This window comes from Montipora capricornis, chromosome 9 (assembly GCF_036669925.1).
Source record: "Montipora capricornis isolate CH-2021 chromosome 9, ASM3666992v2, whole genome shotgun sequence".
NCBI classification, from domain to species: Eukaryota; Metazoa; Cnidaria; class Anthozoa; order Scleractinia; family Acroporidae; genus Montipora; species Montipora capricornis.
Genome location: NC_090891.1, coordinates 11,903,683 through 11,921,182, shown reverse-complemented (window position 1 = coordinate 11,921,182; position 17,500 = coordinate 11,903,683). Strand labels below are relative to the sequence as shown.

Here is a 17,500-nt window from a genome sequence, read left to right as displayed (position 1 = left end):
ATTTATTTATTTTTTGTATTGTATGGTGTAAATTAATACCTTTGGTTTGTTGAGTAGGTAATAAGTATCGTAAGTATTGTAAGTATTGTAAAAGAATAAAAAAAAAAAAAAAAAAAAAGTAATTGTCTTTGCTCCCAAACGTTTGAGGTATTTGTATGTAAAAGCATAGTATTCTGCTTTTTGTGGCATTAAATCGTATTTTAAGAAAGTATTAAGCAATGAAGACCCACAAGCCACGTGAATATCCGAGGTAGGAAAAAGAGAACATAGCGGAAGGATTACAGAGAAGCATATGAGTGATGCGAAGCAGGGAAGTTTAGCAGAATAAAGACAAAGAATCATTATCAGAACTGGCTTTCAGACACCTCTGGCCAAGCATATCGGCGAATAAATTATCGTAGCATCTGAAGAAAAATCATGGGAATTCAAGAGGTGCTAACTCAAGCTCTCTAAGTACACCGCCAGTGAACTAGAATAAACACACTTGTAGCGATAAAGATTTCCCATAGTCTTCCTACAACATAACAAGGAAAATACTATGTAAACGATTCACCAAACCATTCCGTATTTTGATATCGCCGTCACCATCTCTTTGCGATGGTTTTTACGCCCATCCTACATTGCACTTTTTTTTTTTGAAAGCCTTTGCGTTGGTCCGCTTCCAATTGTCGCTGCTGCTGCTGTGTTTGATGACATCGATGTGCGCCTCCTTTTTCTGTTTAACACGAAGGCCAATCCACTCCGAAAACACGCGTCAAAAATCCGAAGAATATTAGTTACAATGAAGATGAAGGAAAGCTAAAACTTGTGACAGACCGACAGCTAAGACCGGAAAAAAGTGGCGTCCTATGATTGGCCAATTATGGGAATAGGTGTTGGGGCGGAGTTTGTTTGTCTGATACAAAGTGCTTTTCTTGAGGCGCTGTTTTCATAAACATTAATTTTTGCCTTGAAGATAACAATGAGAGGATTACAAATAAAAGGCGCTGTGATTGATTACAATCAAATTTTGACAGTAGCTAGATAAACTTATTTCCAACATCCTAGTTTTGGGGAATTTTACAATTCGAAATACTTTTTCCATGAGAGCCTTTTCCGCGCGGTGGCTCAAAGTTTTTAGTTAGCGCTTTCGACAGTGCTCTGAAAAGAAAAACAAAGCACTTTCTTCAATAACAAATGAAATATCCCAGTAGCCACATTTCATACAAGGGTTAGGATATCTGCGCCGTAATCGGAAAGCACCACACCCCTTTCACTGAAGACACCCCTGAAGGTACACTGTAACCTTAAGAATGTATCTTGTTTTTGTCTCAATTAATTGCCCGAATTTACGACAATAGTTTGAATTTCTAATCTGGAAAAAATGAAATATTTTACCATTTAGTTAATATAATTCAAAAGGAATTACAAACTAAATTTTCGGATCATTCGCTGCTATTACACTGTAGTACTACGGTAATTTTGACACTTTGTTTGACCGATAAAAGCCCCCACAAAAACAAGACATACCTTTCATGAAACAGATAACAACGACGATATGAAAGCTGTAACAGGTACTAATGGCTTAAATAGAAAGACGACACTCGACCTTTAGCGAAACCGCTGCAGGCGATCGACAGTAGAAATTCTTTCGTATATCTCCGATTTCGGGAAACAAACAAAGAGAACACAAAAAGTGACAATGACCATGGCTTGTGGATGACGTGGTACGACCACGACGTGTGGATGACGTAGTATGAAAATATGGCCACTTAAATATTCCGTTATATTTTCTATTTACAGAAACTAGCCAATGATAACAAACGTTACAATTTGTGGATACGAGGAAAAACCAAGTGCCCTCATTACAACTACTTTTGGATTCTAAAAATGGCACTCTGATACAAATCTGCAAACTGTGCATCATATTGACTGTCTCGTTGGTACTTAGCGATAGATACTACCAGTTTAACAAAGTAACTATGAAGTTGGCCAAACATTAAAACTGAAAATTTATCATTTGTGAACAAAATAACACACAGTTTCTTCAAAGAGCTGATTTTTTTGACCCGATTTGCTTTCTTGGTTGCATTCCTAAGATATGTGGGAAATGGTCTGGAAGGCAAATGCAGGAATATTTTTTCTTGCTTCGCGGCATGCATGAATATTTTTTTGATTTAATGTTGCCTTTATTAAATATGTTCTTACGTGCGATGCCTGTGGCAGCCGACCATGTTTAAAATTTGCTTGAGTGTCGTTTTCATCTTAGTCAGACATGGTAAGTAGCCACGTACCGGTCACAAAGCTCTTGACTAATAATCGAGTTAGTATTTCGAGTTGGATTTTCGAGTTGGATTTTCGAATTGGACTTCGAGTTGGATTTCGAGTTGGTCAGTGTAAAACTCGTAAATCCAACTCGAACATCCAACTTGAAATCCAACTCGAAATCCTAACTCGGTAGATAGGCAACCTCGTTTGTCGCTCAAGCGCGATAGAACAGCGATAAACGCGAGAATATTACACCTCTTGCCTTCATTTCCTCTTCCCCCAATACATAGAAGTACCTAAAATTGCTTTTATTGAAAGTGAGCGCATACAAATAAGATTGTAATATGAAAGCGCTTTAGGGGAAATGTTCGATTCTCATCATTCTTAACCTTCCTTAGCGTTTACCACATCCCTTGTGACTCTGAGTTGGCCTCTATCAGGGATCAGTGACAATTGCACCCAACCATCAGAGCCCTGTTGTTCAAAAGCCGATTAACGCTAATCCCAGATTAAAAATTAGCCAACGAGTTTATTTCTCTACTTCCAAATTTTGATCAACGCTGACATTCGGGAAAACGTTACATTAGAAGAAGTCTATCTTGCAAAACAGAAATAAGCAAAGGAAACTTTCACCAAAAAGTTGAAAACATGAAATAAACGTTTCCGCTAATCCTGGATTAAGTTAATCGGCTTTCGAACAACCGGGCCCTGATTTTATACAAACAGCAATTTCCCGCGTAAACACCCGGCTTGTACCCGAGAACCGAGAAGAGAGACCCTGGGAACGAGGTTGACCTGACTGGTGGATGATGGGTAGCTTTGACTCATCCCATAATAGTTGGTATATATTCCCGACGAGCGCACTGGACCATTCTTTTCGCAATGGGTAAGTTTACACGTGTTGTGGAATTTTACCCAACAGAAGCTTTGAAACTCGCTGGCAGTTAAATGGGAATAAGGATCACATTTGCTAAATTCACTCTGTTTTATTACCATGCATTTTCAACAGGGAAGCCAAGAGGTTTAAGAACAGCTCGTAAACTGAAAAATCATCGCCGTGAGCAAAGATGGCACGACAAAGGATACAAGAAGGCTCATTTGGGAACTGCTCTCAAGGCAAACCCGTTCGGTGGCGCTTCTCATGCTAAGGGAATAGTTCTTGAGAAAGTGTAAGTGGTTACTTAAAGTTGTATGCAAACGTTGTAATTTTTATTTCTTAATCCTTAATTAACCAGCAATTGGTATGAAATCAAATTTACATGTATCTGTAGTCGGAGATATCAACGACTCCTTGAAATCCAACTTGTTATTACTTGTGTGCACAATATTATTTTCAAAAGCATGTTTTTCTTCTTTACTGTACACTAATTATTTGTTTGAGGAATGATGCTGTTATAAATATGACCAAGGTTAGAGTCACTGGCTTGTTGAGGTAACAGTGCCTTGTCAGTGCTATCCCCTTGGAATATTACTATTGTGTCAATCATCACTGGATGGCCTGCTCTTGTTGTGCCGATAACAGCAGATAATGCCAGTCACTCAATGTTCACAAACATTGTTTACGCAACTTTTCATAAATTGGAAATCTTAACTCTACTTATCTCTCCTGTTGTGTGTCATTTGCTTGCAAATAGGACTTTCTCATGTAATTAGGCTGATTTAGCAACAGAACGGGAATGTCAGTGGCGATGTCGCGTGCAGGAAAACTACCAATGAGAATTTAGAATAGAGAAGAAAAGAGTGGAGTCTATTCTGAATTCTCATTGGTGTCTTTTCTGCGCGCGCCGTCGCCACTGACGTTCCCGTTCTGTTGCTAAATCAGCATATTACGGTGCTTGAAACGGTACAGAGCATTGAAGACCAGATTTAAACTTCTTTTTTAACAGGGGAGTTGAAGCCAAACAGCCAAACTCTGCTATCCGAAAGTGCGTGCGTGTTCAACTTATCAAGAATGGCAAGAAGATCACTGCCTTTGTACCAAATGATGGGTGTCTTAATTTTATAGAAGAAAATGATGAAGTTCTCATCTCTGGTTTTGGAAGAAGTGGTCATGCTGTGGGTGATATTCCTGGTGTCCGTTTTAAGGTTGTGAAGGTTGCCAATGTGTCACTTCTCGCTCTGTTCAAGGAGAAGAAGGAACGTCCGCGATCTTAACTGATGATAAAACTTGCACAAATAAATTTGCCTAAATAATATTGGTTCTGGCTTCTTGTTTGTCTGCTACATGCTAGTTTGTGAGAGCTAACAGCTTGGTTTACTTCTTTTAAGGGGTGATGTTGTTCTCACAGACATTGAACATCTAGGTCCACTCGGAAACTGTTCCCTGCAAGGAGGCTTGAAAGGGTTTTAAGCCAAATGTGTGTGTGTTTAGCGAATGAGGCTGGTCCAATTTGAGAAGTTCAGTTGTGTAAAACTTAGGCGTTTTCAGTTTCACATTTAAATGAACCAAGAAGACTGAACACCCCAGAAAATATAAAAATGTAATTTTGGTGCAAGTTTTAGTGTATTGAAAGTTGTTTGTAACAAGTGCAGACCTGAGAGGATCCAGCAATGGTGTCTTTCATTGGAACAGGACCAAAAAGAGAGCACATAACCAAATTGTGAAAATGATGACAATACCCTTCCTGGGAACTTGGAACAGTGATTTGATGCTTCTTTGCTTGGCCCAAAAAAAGCCAGACATGAACAGAACAAAAAAATTGAGTTCGCAGGGGTTCCCCATTGACGAGTAAAATCGTCTGGCGTTAGAGTAAAGTCTGGCCGGTTTGGACGTCAAAGGGTTAAACAAAGGACAAGCCTTTGAAAATAAGGGAGTGAGGGAAGGAATAAATAAATAATTTCAAATGGACATTTTCCTCCTGCCAAAAAAGTGCTATGAACTGAATTGTTGCAAAAATATTGTGGCATTGAAGTGCCATGTGCTTTCTCAAACATCCAACCCTTAAAGGGGCTATTTCATGCAAAATGATGTAATTTCATGACACCCAAAACGCCTAAAAAGTGGAATTAAACATTGCAATAACCGCTTTAAACTGTTCAACAACATGAAAGAAATGCAGCAAAAGAAAAGAGAAGCATGGACGGATGCAAATGAACAGGGTTGAGACGGGTTGCGTTATGGGTAATCTTGAAAAAAAAAAAACAGACAACTTTCAAGTTTATGACAAATCACCTGGATAAAGGTCGTTTTTGCTCAGAATCACCTTGTTTGTGATGTAACGATAATTTTATCAGTAAAGGAATTTTATGTTACCATTTTCAAGTGGTCAACGATGTGACATAGCCCCTTTAATACCCAATGAAGTATTTTAAAATACTCTGCATAATAGGCCATTTTACAGTTGTTTGCTAAGTGACCTAGCCTATGAATGGCTGCGAGGCTGCCGGTGACCTTGTATTGATACAGACCTCACTGCTTTTATCATGTAAATTGTGTTGTTGTAATTCTAATCAGTCTACATTAACGTTACAAAAGCACATAGGTTTGTATCAAAGCAGGGTCACCAGCAGCCTTGCTTCCATTCTTGGGCCAGGTAACTTAGCTACAACTGTAAAATGGTCTATTGTTGACAAATGAGGTGACAGATTTATTATCTTGAACCATTTATTAGCCTCAGCTGAAAGTTTAGTGTTTGACCTCTAACCATGTGCAAACCAACTAGGCGACAGTGATTCAAGTCATAGACCTCTTTCATAATGATGGCCAAATAAAATATTCTTTTGTGTAATGGTAATATGCCTTTTTAGTATCACCCAACTAGTGGACTAATGCAAATGCTGCATTTTGATTGGCTACGCTACAAGAGGACTATTAGTAATAGTCCTCGAGTAGCGAAAAGCGAGACGCTTTCTTTCGTTTTATTTCAAAATAAAGATATTTTCAACTTGCATTTGCTAACTTTATCATTGCCTTTTCTGTCAATAGCCCATTCAGCTTCGCCTCATGGGCTATTGACCCGTAGCCCTTGCGGGCTACGGGTCTAATTGTTAAGTAGCCTATTGTAGAATATTTGTAGGGCAGTAGGTCCGATTGTTGGGAGGCACCGTGGCCTCATGGTTAGTGTGCTTGACTCTGGATAGAGTGATTCGGGCCCTGGCCGGGGACATTGTGTTGTGTTCTTGGACAAGACACTTTTCTTTCACTGTGCCTCTCCCCACCCAGGTGTATGAATGGGTACCAGTGAATTTAATGCTGGGGGTAACCCTGCGATGGACTGGCATCCCATCCAGGTGGGAGTAGAAATACTCCTAGTCGCTTCATGCTACAGAAACCTGGATAAGCTCCGGCCTGATGGGCCACTTGGCTTGTAAGCAGACTTTACCTTTATCTTACAGTACCGTACTTATTCGGCTACAAGCCGAGCTCGGCTATAAGCCGAGACCCCAAACTTCTTACGGAAAAAATCAACTTGATTGACACGAATTGTAAATGCATAATACTCGGCTATAAGCCGAGACCCATTTTAGGTCATGATGTGTATTATCGACTATGGAATTTTCGTAATTTAAAATACAATCTGTTCAACGGGGAGCGTATCAGGGAGCATATCCCGAGCTCGATCAACGACCTTTGGCGTGGTTTTCACAGCAAAGAATTCAAGGTAAGATTTTCCCTTTAATCCGTACGATTTTTTTGCTTGGAAAATGTCGCTACAAGAAGAAATCCACTTGCGTTTTCGTCTCAAGTTTGCTATGGTGTCATGTGACAAGCTTGTTTACACGATCTGTGATATGGTGCAATCTCGTTCCCAGATTCCTCGTTCCTTCGATGGGTAAACCATTCCCGAGGAGATGGGAAGGCGTTCGTTCAAGACTTGTGGCACCTCTATAATGCACTCGACGGCACAGAAGACGATGCAGTCTTCGACGAGAATATTCCAGAACAAAAAAAAAAAAGTGAAGACGAGGAAATGGACAACGAATTTGAGACAGACAGGAAGGAAGAAGACGAGCAATAAGATCGATCCCGATTACACAACAACACGAACGGCTCCTTTACGAGCCACCAAGTAATAAAAATCCATATTACACCAACAACAACTTCTCTTCATTTTACAAGTAATTTAGTTGGCTTGTAAGTGAATACACGTTCATTTGTTACTGTTTTAATTTGCTGAGAAAATTCTTTTTATCAAAAATACTCGGCTATAAGCCGAGACCCCTTCTACCGCTTCAGATTAACATAAATACAAAAGAATGTAAAGGTGGTGGCCATTTATGAAAGTGGTCTATGTCCTTAATTTCACAACGGTGCACCTTAGTAGCTTTCAGATTTTCTAAGGGTTTATACTCCTTTGAAGCCCGATATAATGTTCTATTTTCTTTCTATTTGTCAAAAAATTATGATTTTTGCTCTATTTTTTTTTTTGCAAAAAGTTTTCTCATTCCTGATAATTTCAAGTTTCTGAAGTTTAGTGACACCTTGTTTCACTGAAAACTTCTTTTGTGACAGTTGAGAAATTCCAGGAACATTCCACTAAAGTAATGGTAAATTTGGCTACTTTTAATCATCACTTAGAAGAATGGTAAGTTATTGGGTACACATTTTACAGTTCATGTCAACAAAGCTATTCCAGAATTCTTTGCTTGATGATTTTGCCTATGAATATATGTACACCTTATTCCAAAATGGCTGCATTTTAGTATTGCAAATTGCCCTGTTTGGCTTCGCTTTCAAACGTAAAATTCAAAAAAAATATTTAACCTTGAATGAGGCCACAAGGGCCAATTTGCAATCAAACAAAAGAATACTAAAATGGCGGCCATTTTAGTGAGGCCAAGGCCCAAGCATCTCAACAAGCATCCTTCCTTTCAATTGTAGGGCTAAGTGACTCTACAAATGTAAAGCAGAGTTGACCCCCTTCCCCCCCCCCCTTAGCAGGGACACATATTCCTAGGGGGTTATCCGCTGATAATTACAATTGTCTGGTGTAAGACAGATCCGTAAGTGTCACTCCTAGGAGAAAAAGATTTTTAATCAGCTCTTGCAAAATAACAGTGAACTGGAACAGCACATACTTACATGCTAAATAGCATTCTCACACTATTGCAGTAAAGGGGCACATCCGTATGTATAAATCAAAGAAACTTCCTGTAAAGTAGTTTTGTACAAATGCCACAAGTGAGCAGTTTCTGTAAATAATTGTACATTTCGATATCATTTTAACCCATTGACTCCTGGGAGTGAGACTTAACAAATTTTACTCTGTCTAACGTCAGACAATTTTTACTTCTCAACTGGGGGCGTCCTGGGGCACCTTATTTACCCACAATCTCATGTAAAAAGGGACTACAATGACCTTGGTTTTCAATTTATTGAAATTCTTGTTTAGTATTTGCCAGTGAATACTAACCACCCTTTCCCCTGCACAAGTATTGTTTCCTGGGGCAACCTAGGCTTCTTGAAAAAACAAAAAGGGAAAAAAAAAGACATCATTGTGTATACATCTTCCTTTCTGCTTGTTTAACAACTGGTGGAAAAGCAGTTTATTAAAAAAATGGTTAGTTCCTGCAAAATGCAATCCTATTTACAAATCGCTCTTGTTCTGATGGGAATCTGAACAAAGAAGCTATGTACAGTTAGGATAAAAATGTTTGATGTCTTTCAAGGTGTTTAGATGATCTTTCAACATACATTGTACAGTACATGTATATAACTTTTTTGTGATATTGCAATGGTGCATAGGAGAATTATATTTTTTCCATTTTGGTGTCATTAAAGACCTGTTCAAATAAATGGAACAACTGGAACACAGGCTAATATCTCTTCCTCTTCAAGATTTCTGGTTTCCAGTTCACAGGATGTGTTTCTTCGCTCTGTTAAAGAAAAAGCACACACAATCTAATAATTTTACTATGCCATGTATGTGTAGTGGATACAGACTACCGGTAAGCACACTTCACACTATGTGGTCTTTTGACACTAAGGTCCAGCACCACCTTAAAGGAAACATACCAGTAGTAGATGCAGATGTTGTTTATGACCTCTAATTTCCCCCATTGATGCATAAAATCATCAAGTGTAAGGTTGCCCTCTCAGGAGGTAAAGCATTAATTTGGCTGACCAGTGCCTTTATAGTATTAAATTCCCTATTTTCAACTTGTAACTACTAGTAATAAAGAGTTTCATTAACGTTTCCTGAGAAAAGTTATCTAAAATTTATGCACGTACAGTATAAACTGGACAGACTAAGCTCTGCTACAAAAATCTTGCCTTTTCAGTAAAGGTATTTGGGTGTTGCTAGAGGAGAGTGGATTGAGGGAAAAGATAAACCATGATTGATACAAACACTTAAAATGTATTGACTTGCTGGAAGAGACAGGAAATGGTGGTAGGTAAATTCTCATTGCTTTCTCAAAGTCAGAAATTTTAATACTAGCAACAGGGATAACAATTGCATCAATTTCAGAGGAGGGCTAGCCCTTGTACAGTTAACCACAACATAAATAGATATTAAAATTTTTGATCATTTGTATTTTGCAATTATGTATGAAGGAAAATAAATAAATTTCTTGTTTTAAGGTTGACAGTTTTGACAGTTAACAACAAGGCTTTCAATTGAATAAAAAAGATTTGGAAAGAATCACCTGGCAGGTAGATTAACATGCCATAAGAAGTAATGAAATTCAAGATAAAATAAACAACACTATTTAAAACAAGGCAAGGAAAAATTTAATTGTATTTATTTATAGTGCTGCAGCAAGGACAGCAAGATTACAGTGTAGACTAATGGTTGTGGTTTTTTGGGAGCCTTCAAGTTAATTGTTTACATGTCTCATGCCATTTTTTGTACCAAAGCATGGTTGATTCTCATCTAAATTTGCCAGGCTATCAAGTTCAGCTCTCGTTTAAGTCAAAAGTGGAAATACTACTAAATACATGTATACATGTAACTTTTCTTTCATAATTGGTTTGAACCCAGCATAATTAAATGAAGAACAACTGTCCAGGTGAGAGAAAGACTGTTAAACAGTCCCTCTCAGGACCACAGTCCCTCGGACAATCATACTTCACTTAATCAGTGCTTGAAATTAACAAAAAAAACTCCAGGCTGTCCCTGTTCCAAAAGCTGGGCGACTAAACCATTAAATTTGGTCGGCCTGAAATGTTTGTTTGCCCATTACGAAACCCCTAAGATTAAATGCATGTGTGTTGAGATGCAATCACATGGCTTTGGAGCTTGAGTATCCCATAGTTATAAGTATGCGCCTGTGTTTTTGTGTGGAAGTCTGGAGGTTTTTTTTGCATTATCAAAAGCCATCGCCAGCTACAAGTTTGTGACATTGTCTGAGTTTTCCAATCTGACAATTTTTTTGTAATCACCACAGATATTCAAAACACAGGAAAATGCTAAACTGCGGCAAATTTATTATTGTTTAGTTAACTACACACTACTATCGGACATTGACAATAGAAAAGCGACGAGCTTAGGTAACTCAAATTCACTTTTTGGCTGGATTGTCCATTGTCTTTTCTTTGGGCAACCAACCTTTTCATTTTACCAAATCTAGTCACCTGGTTAAAATTTCTGGTCGTATGGGACAACCAGACAATCACTAATTATGAGCACTGCTTAATTATGATTGCTTTTCGTTGCTCCTTGAACAAAATTCATGGGATGATCTGACATTTTGCCTGTGAACAGCATTAGGCTGATAAGCAACCTAATCCCTGCTTTGTGAAACCAGGGGCATTTCGAAGTGTTCCTCATGAGTTAATAAGGACCACTCTAAATTCCAAAATAATAGTTTCCGAATTTCAAGCAGCAAATTAACTGATAGCAAACAAACAAAAATGGAACTTACAGCTGTGTCATCCTCTTTATATATCTTAATGGTCTTATCGGCTTCACATGTGATAAGTCGACTGCTGCTAAGGTCAAAGGTCATCGCAAAAATACCCGCCTCACTATCAAGAGACCCAGGCTGCACTGTGGCCTGAGAACGTTGAAAGTTGTACCCAGTCCTCCAGTCCCAGAAGTGCATGGTCCCATTGTCACCTGCAAAAGCAAAAATAGGGTGCATTCCTTTGGGAATATCCTGGCTATTCTCATTCCAGATCAGGAATAACAGAATATGAGGAATATCAATTCGCAAAAGAACACAAATAATTATGAAAACAGAATATTTTTTTGGGCGAAGTGATCTGGGCACTATTGTGTCTGGACATGTGCCAGTTGCGTTGGCATGGTGACTGAAAAAGGTTTCCTGAAAGTTTGGAACACGAAAAGTATGTTGAAATAAGGCCATAAGTACAGGTTTTTGGCAGTTTCCTTGATTTTTCGGTTTGGTTCACTTGCTAAAAACTTTAAGGGGGAAGATGACCAAAAAATTTTTTGTACTTGTAAGTGCTTTGCGTTGCGCAGATGTGTTTCCATAATGCTCTTCCGCTTGTTGTAGTTTTCATTGAAAAATGGTTCGTGGTTTTTGTACAAACCAATTAATGTCAACCTCATTTCTTTTGACAAGGCAAGGGCACTTTTTTTGAATAACACAAACTGACAGCTCTTTTTGTTCTAGCACCAATGAAGAAACAGAACAGAGGCCAGCACACCCGCATCTACGGTTACCGTAGAAACTTTGGGTCGCTATTCCATTCAGTTTTAAATTTTCAAGCCGCCGGCAGGCGACCGTCCGACTGCATATCATTTCCTGCCATAACTTTCCCACAAGAAAGCATATTCTGCATATAATTTCAGAGTGAAACAGTATTCCGGTCATTCCATTCATTCTGCTATTGGGAGCAGAATGAAGGGAATAGTATTCCATTCATTCCGAAAATTGAATGGGTCCCAAAAGAACACGAATACTGTCTATTCCTATTCCGGAATCGTACCAAAAGAACGTGCCCATAGTTTTACCAATAAGAAAAATATTTCAGTGATTCAGCCAAACCCCATTTGAACAGAATTTCCCACTCAATCTTTATGCAAACTCTAAATAAAATTAGGGTACGGGTACCTACCTCCAGACACTAAGACATCATCTGAATTTACTGCCATGCAATTCACAATTGAATTATGTCCAATAAGATTCTGAAGGAAATTACCATCTGGAAACTTCCATTGTTTGATATTGTCAGGAGATGCTGATGCAAATGCAAACCTACGAATACAAACAGTTGCCATGCAAGTGAATTGTTTATGCAATGAAAAGGTGACTGTTTATAATAAGAAAGCACAATCAAATGTTTTTATTCTTGGGTTCTTTGTTTGTCCTGTTGCTGGTTTTCATCATTAATTTTGTTAAGTACGTGGAGTTCAAAAAATGTATGTAACAATTATGTTTATTTAACTGTAATTGCCATACATATAATTACCACAATAATGTCATGGGTGACAAATTACTCCTTAATTTAGGCCCAAAATTTCAGCGTTAATTTATAATTTCACATGTGAAATTACAAAATTGCCACGGTAACATCTCTTGTATCTCAATCAGAGCCAAGATGGCGTCTAGATTTAAGACAGTGACCATTGAAGAAGTTACGAAATTAAAAGAAGCGGCAGAAAATTTAAATACGTGAAAGAGTACAATTAACTGGGTGAGAGTTTTTGAGAATTGGTGTGACGAAAATAGCCTTGAGAAAAACCTGGAGATGATTTTTCCCGAGCAGTTGGATAAAGTACTCGAGCGATTTTACAATTACGGTTGTGAGCGTAATTTGTCACCCACGACATTAAAAGGTAATCAAATGGTTTTCTCATGAAATTAGGAAACAATTTCACTTGCGTTTTGTCAAAATTCTGATTATCAGAATTTTGACAAAACACGTGTTAAATTATTTCGAAATTTTACTAGTTGCCATTTGATTACACATACTAACTTAGTTATTAATCTTTGACTTAGTTCATACAGTCAGATGTAGAGTTAAACTTAAGGGATGCTGAAAGTAAAGTCATAATAAAAACTGTTTTTTCCAGTTCCATTTAGTGCTGCTAGTGTTGTAATGCAAGCATAATGGATTTATCATTATGTTATAAAGGTTTTCTCCACTGCGCCAACTATAAGCTGGTATTATTTACCCGTTACATGTATAAGCAGTTCTATCTTAGTAATGTTGGCCACTTAACAGAACAATGATGAGCAGTTTTTTTGTTTTACATGTATCCTGCTAGACGGAATCTAACTGTGGGTGAGTTATCACTCCATTAATATTATTCTGCTACTCCAGCTAAAATAGTCAGCCTTTTTCAGTTTTTTTCAACAGTGAAGGTAAAAATCGTTCATGCAGACCACAAAAACGTTGGTGAAAAATAAAGCAATGCTTTACTCCATGGCAACTGAACTCATTAACAAGTAGGATAAAACACAAAGAAATTACACATCTTATGATTAATTTGCTAGTTTTTGTACTAAGGTCGAATGAGGTAAACTTAAAGCCCCAGCCTGAATTATGAGAGTAAAATACATGTATTCTGGAACTAGTGCCACTCACTGTGTTGGGTGTAAGACCAATGCCCTGATGCTTTTCTTGTGATTTGTCAAGGTAACTTTAGATTTACCAGCTGCTAAGTCCCACAAGCGAATGGTGCAGTCATGACTTCCAGTTATGACCTAAACGTCAAACATCAAACTGAATGTCATTTTTGGAAATGGAAAGACACAGGGGCCCACTAAACATGAAGAATTCATCAGGCTTTAGTCTTTTTAAGCCAACAGTTAACAACAAGTTATAAATAGTAATAGCAACACTGAATTCTTTGGAATGAATTACAACCTGAGTGGAGAGAGAGAGAGAGAAAGTGTGAAAGGGGGTAGTATAACCCTTCAACACCTGAGAGTGACTTATAGATTTTACTCTGTCTAATGCCATACGATTTTACTCGTCAATTGGGGGAACTGTAGGTGTCAATGGGTTAATATGACTTTCACAGTTCAGTGACTACTGAAATGTGGCTGACTATGCAACATTATAGTAACTTGAAGTGAAGCTATTATAATGATCCTTGCAGTTACGAACGCAATTTTAACAATTGTGTAGAGAAGCCTGAAAATTTCAGGACTTCAACGGGGTTTGAACCCATGACCTCGCAATGCCGGTGCAACACTCTAACCAACTGAGCTATGAAGTCAATGATATTGGGAGCTGGTCATTTGTGGGTGCAAATGTTCCTGTGATGAATGAATCAGTGAACAAAAGATGTATGAAATGAATCATATATTGCACTGATTCATTCATAACGGGAACATTTGAACTCACAAATGACCAGCTCCCCACATCAGTGACTTCATAGAGCTCTCAGTTGGTTAAAGCGTCGCAGTGGCATTGTGAGGTCATGGGTTCAAACCCCGTTGAAGTCCTGAAATTTTCAGCCTTCTCTAAACAATAATTATTGCTAAATTGCATTCATAACTGTAAGGATCATGGCTTCACTTGCTTCATATCCGCAGTTCAATAAATGATTCATTTCATACATCATTTTGCTCACTGATTACAACAACTTTGTTTTGCTTAAATTGTGCCCAGAATTCAAGCACAACTCCCTTTTTAAAAAGGCAATATAAATCTGGTAATAAGTTAACAACTGCTGCTAACCTGAGGTTCTACAGCTTGTGACCTCACAACTGCTACTGTACTTGTATGACCTGTCAACGTGTGAATGCATGCTTTTGTTCTCATGTCCCAAACCTGCAAAGGAAGAAAACCTTTATCAGTCTTACCAACCATTCGCAGGAACATTGGCCAAGTTACGAAGATGAGTTTATTTTTTTTCTTGCTCTCAGAAAGGGCTCTATATGACAGAAAATAGGACAGGGATGTGGCAGAGGAAAGCTCTTAGCTCTTTGTGTGTTGTCTGACCTACAACTCCCACCTTTGGATAATTCTCTACCACAAGAATGGTTAAGTATTTTTCCTTGCATGCATGTCTTGCTTTTCTCTACTCATTGAGCTATTATAACTCGTGAGGAGCTGCCTCGTCATTTATCTAGGCGTGCTTTCCTTTTGTCAGAACTGGCCGGCCACACCTGTCAGTTTGGAAAGAAAATGCAACAATTTGAGGAACACTTGCATGATAATCCCTTGACTTCTTCTGGAGGAGAACATGTATGCATTTATATCATCCTCAAAATTTGTCAATTTGAAGGCAGTGTAGAGTTAGTCCTCCCAAATGCCCATTCTGGCCAGTCAGTTCCGTCAAATGGAAAGCACAATGTGCAGGACAATGTGTCCTGCTCGTCTGCAGGCTTTTCAAAGTCATTTGCACAAAAATGTTCAATTGCACTTTGAAAGAAATAAATTAACATAGTTAACTACATGTATTTATTAATAATTTATGTTGTTATTGTAATTGGCATATGAAATCTAATGCATTACAGGAAAACTGTGAATCAAAAAAGGAAAAAAAAAAAAGAATAGGAGCCAAATCTCCAACTCAGAACCTTAAGGCCAGAGTAAAAAAAGAGAGTCACAAAAAAGAAAATTATTGAATGAAGTCAGAGGATAAGCAGCAAAACAACAAGTCTTACAAATGCAACAACAATTTTATTACCCTTTTCCTAACAAATAAAATCATAATGACCCCTATTAAGTCACTAACACCAAACAAGATTGACTTTTTGTAATGTAAAGTTTTGCTAAATATCAGCGTTGAACAGCATTTGGGAGTGGAGAAATACATGTAAACTCCTTTGTTAATTTCTAGTCTGGGATTAGCGTAAAAGGCCTTTTGAACAACTGGGCCCACGACACTAGAAAACTGTACAAAAGCTCGAAAAAGAGGGGTTATCTGTCTTTGTTCTACATTGCTACATTACCCTGGTTGTTGCATCCCTGCCACAGGTGAACAGTACGTCTATTGTGGGGTGAAGATCCAAAGAATAAATTGCACTTAGGTGACCATGATAGTGTCTCACAACCTAATTGCAAAAAAGAACAAAATCTTTCTTCTGCACCAGAAAAAAAAAGAATGTGCAAAATAATACCTTGAAAAAGCTACTAAAATGAGACTTCTAAAGGCTTTCACCTTGTTGTACTCCAAATCCCAACATTTGACTTGTTTGTCTTCTCCACAAGAGAACAAATAAGGTTGCCTTGGACTAACAGCCAATCCACGGACAGTGCTAATGTGACCAGTAAGGGAAAGTTTCAGTTTGCCACTTCCGAGCTCCCAGATCTAAAAAGTATAAAAGATGGCCATTTTTTGCTTTATGGTAAAGAGCATTTGCTGCTGTACACAGAATTTGATTACTACTGAGTTACCAAGCCCATAAAAGGTGTTGATTTAGTCAACTAAGCTGCAACACGTTATAATTTTCTATGTTGTTTAAAATGTTGAATCTCCAAGGTCTCTGAAACCAGATCTGTCTAGATACTACTTCTCATCATCAGTGTTGCAACCAGGTTTAACTGGGTAGGGATCCAGAGGACCCCTTTGCCAAATATTTGGGGGTCCTATCGTAAATATTGATATTGATCACCTCTTTATTTGATGATGAATTTTAATGATGCTGGTGGTTGAAATTCCGTGAAACACTTTCAACAAAAATAATTATTTGCTTTTAATGTAAACTTTTATTTACTTATGAAATGGCTATCATTAGAACAAACGTAACTTTACAATATTTATGCCACTATAATGTTTAAAATATGGGCCTATCCTTCACCCTCCATTTAGAGAGATAATACTCAAAGTCTTTGTAATAGTCCACTTTCGATACATTAAACAAAACACATCATTTCGAGGCTCTGGGGAATAAACTCACACAAATCCTTTATATTTATTCCCCAGAGCCTTGAGATACACAGTATTTAGGGAGTGTCGATCGAGAATAAAAAATATTAAAAACGCCCTCAGCAACAAAATTTGTGACATGAAAACAACATAAATCTTGAACCGCGAATATAAAAAGTTGACAAGAGATGTGCAAATTCAACACAAAGATCACAATTGCCTAAATCTTGAGGTTGACCATTGCTTCTGCAAGGTCAAAAATTTACTCTCCTAGCCGAGGTTATTTATCACCAGGTAATTCCATCGTTTTGGAAGTAGCAGCTGCTTTATTATTTATCAGCCTCACAAATTCTTGCCGATTTTGAGGCTCATTTTGTTAAAACTCAAGCATGCTTCCAACAGATCCGTTTATTTTCATAAGTTATGCACACACTGTGGGCCTATTGTCACCACAGACTTACACTCTTACAACCTGGTGACATACATGTAGTGTGTAGTGCGCTTACAGTGCACTACCACAAAATCTTCAATGCAAAACATGTACAGTCTGTTGGTACAAGTGACAATAGCACATAAAA

General features: G+C 38.0%; 2 protein-coding genes and 1 non-coding gene across 4 annotated transcripts in view; 1 reads left to right on the top strand and 2 right to left on the bottom strand.

Annotated features, from left to right (window-relative positions):
- Positions 1 to 3,119: 3,119 nt before the first annotated feature.
- Positions 3,120 to 4,440, top strand: LOC138017025 (small ribosomal subunit protein uS12). Its single transcript, XM_068864230.1, has 2 exons — positions 3,120 to 3,416; positions 4,134 to 4,440. Exons 1-2 carry the CDS (start codon positions 3,196 to 3,198, stop codon positions 4,399 to 4,401), a joined length of 489 nt encoding a protein of 162 aa, XP_068720331.1. The 5' UTR covers positions 3,120 to 3,195; the 3' UTR covers positions 4,402 to 4,440.
- A 4,105-nt stretch (positions 4,441 to 8,545) lies between these two features.
- LOC138017022 (pleiotropic regulator 1-like) overlaps positions 8,546 to 17,500 on the bottom strand; it is a 33,122-nt gene continuing 24,167 nt past the window's right edge. For both annotated transcript variants that reach the window (XM_068864227.1, XM_068864226.1), the window contains exons 8-14: positions 16,215 to 16,364; positions 16,006 to 16,107; positions 14,786 to 14,878; positions 13,685 to 13,803; positions 12,212 to 12,351; positions 11,053 to 11,246; positions 8,546 to 9,063 (exon numbers count right to left, since the gene is read on the bottom strand). In XM_068864227.1, coding sequence (XP_068720328.1) covers positions 9,004 to 9,063; positions 11,053 to 11,246; positions 12,212 to 12,351; positions 13,685 to 13,803; positions 14,786 to 14,878; positions 16,006 to 16,107; positions 16,215 to 16,364 — 858 coding nt within the window. In that variant the 3' untranslated portion in view covers positions 8,546 to 9,003. The remainder of the gene's footprint in view (positions 9,064 to 11,052; positions 11,247 to 12,211; positions 12,352 to 13,684; positions 13,804 to 14,785; positions 14,879 to 16,005; positions 16,108 to 16,214; positions 16,365 to 17,500) is intronic.
- Positions 14,249 to 14,321, bottom strand: Trnaa-ggc (transfer RNA alanine (anticodon GGC)). The gene has a single exon. It is a non-coding gene; the product is annotated as a tRNA-Ala (tRNA).

Coding starts and splice junctions, on each gene's coding strand:
- LOC138017025 (XM_068864230.1), top strand. CDS start 3,196: ATGGGAATAAGGATCACATTTGCTAAATTCACTCTGTTTTATTACCAT. Junction 3,417..4,133: donor GGAATAGTTCTTGAGAAAGT/GTAAGTGGTTAC, acceptor CTTTTTTAACAG/GGGAGTTGAAGCCAAACAGC.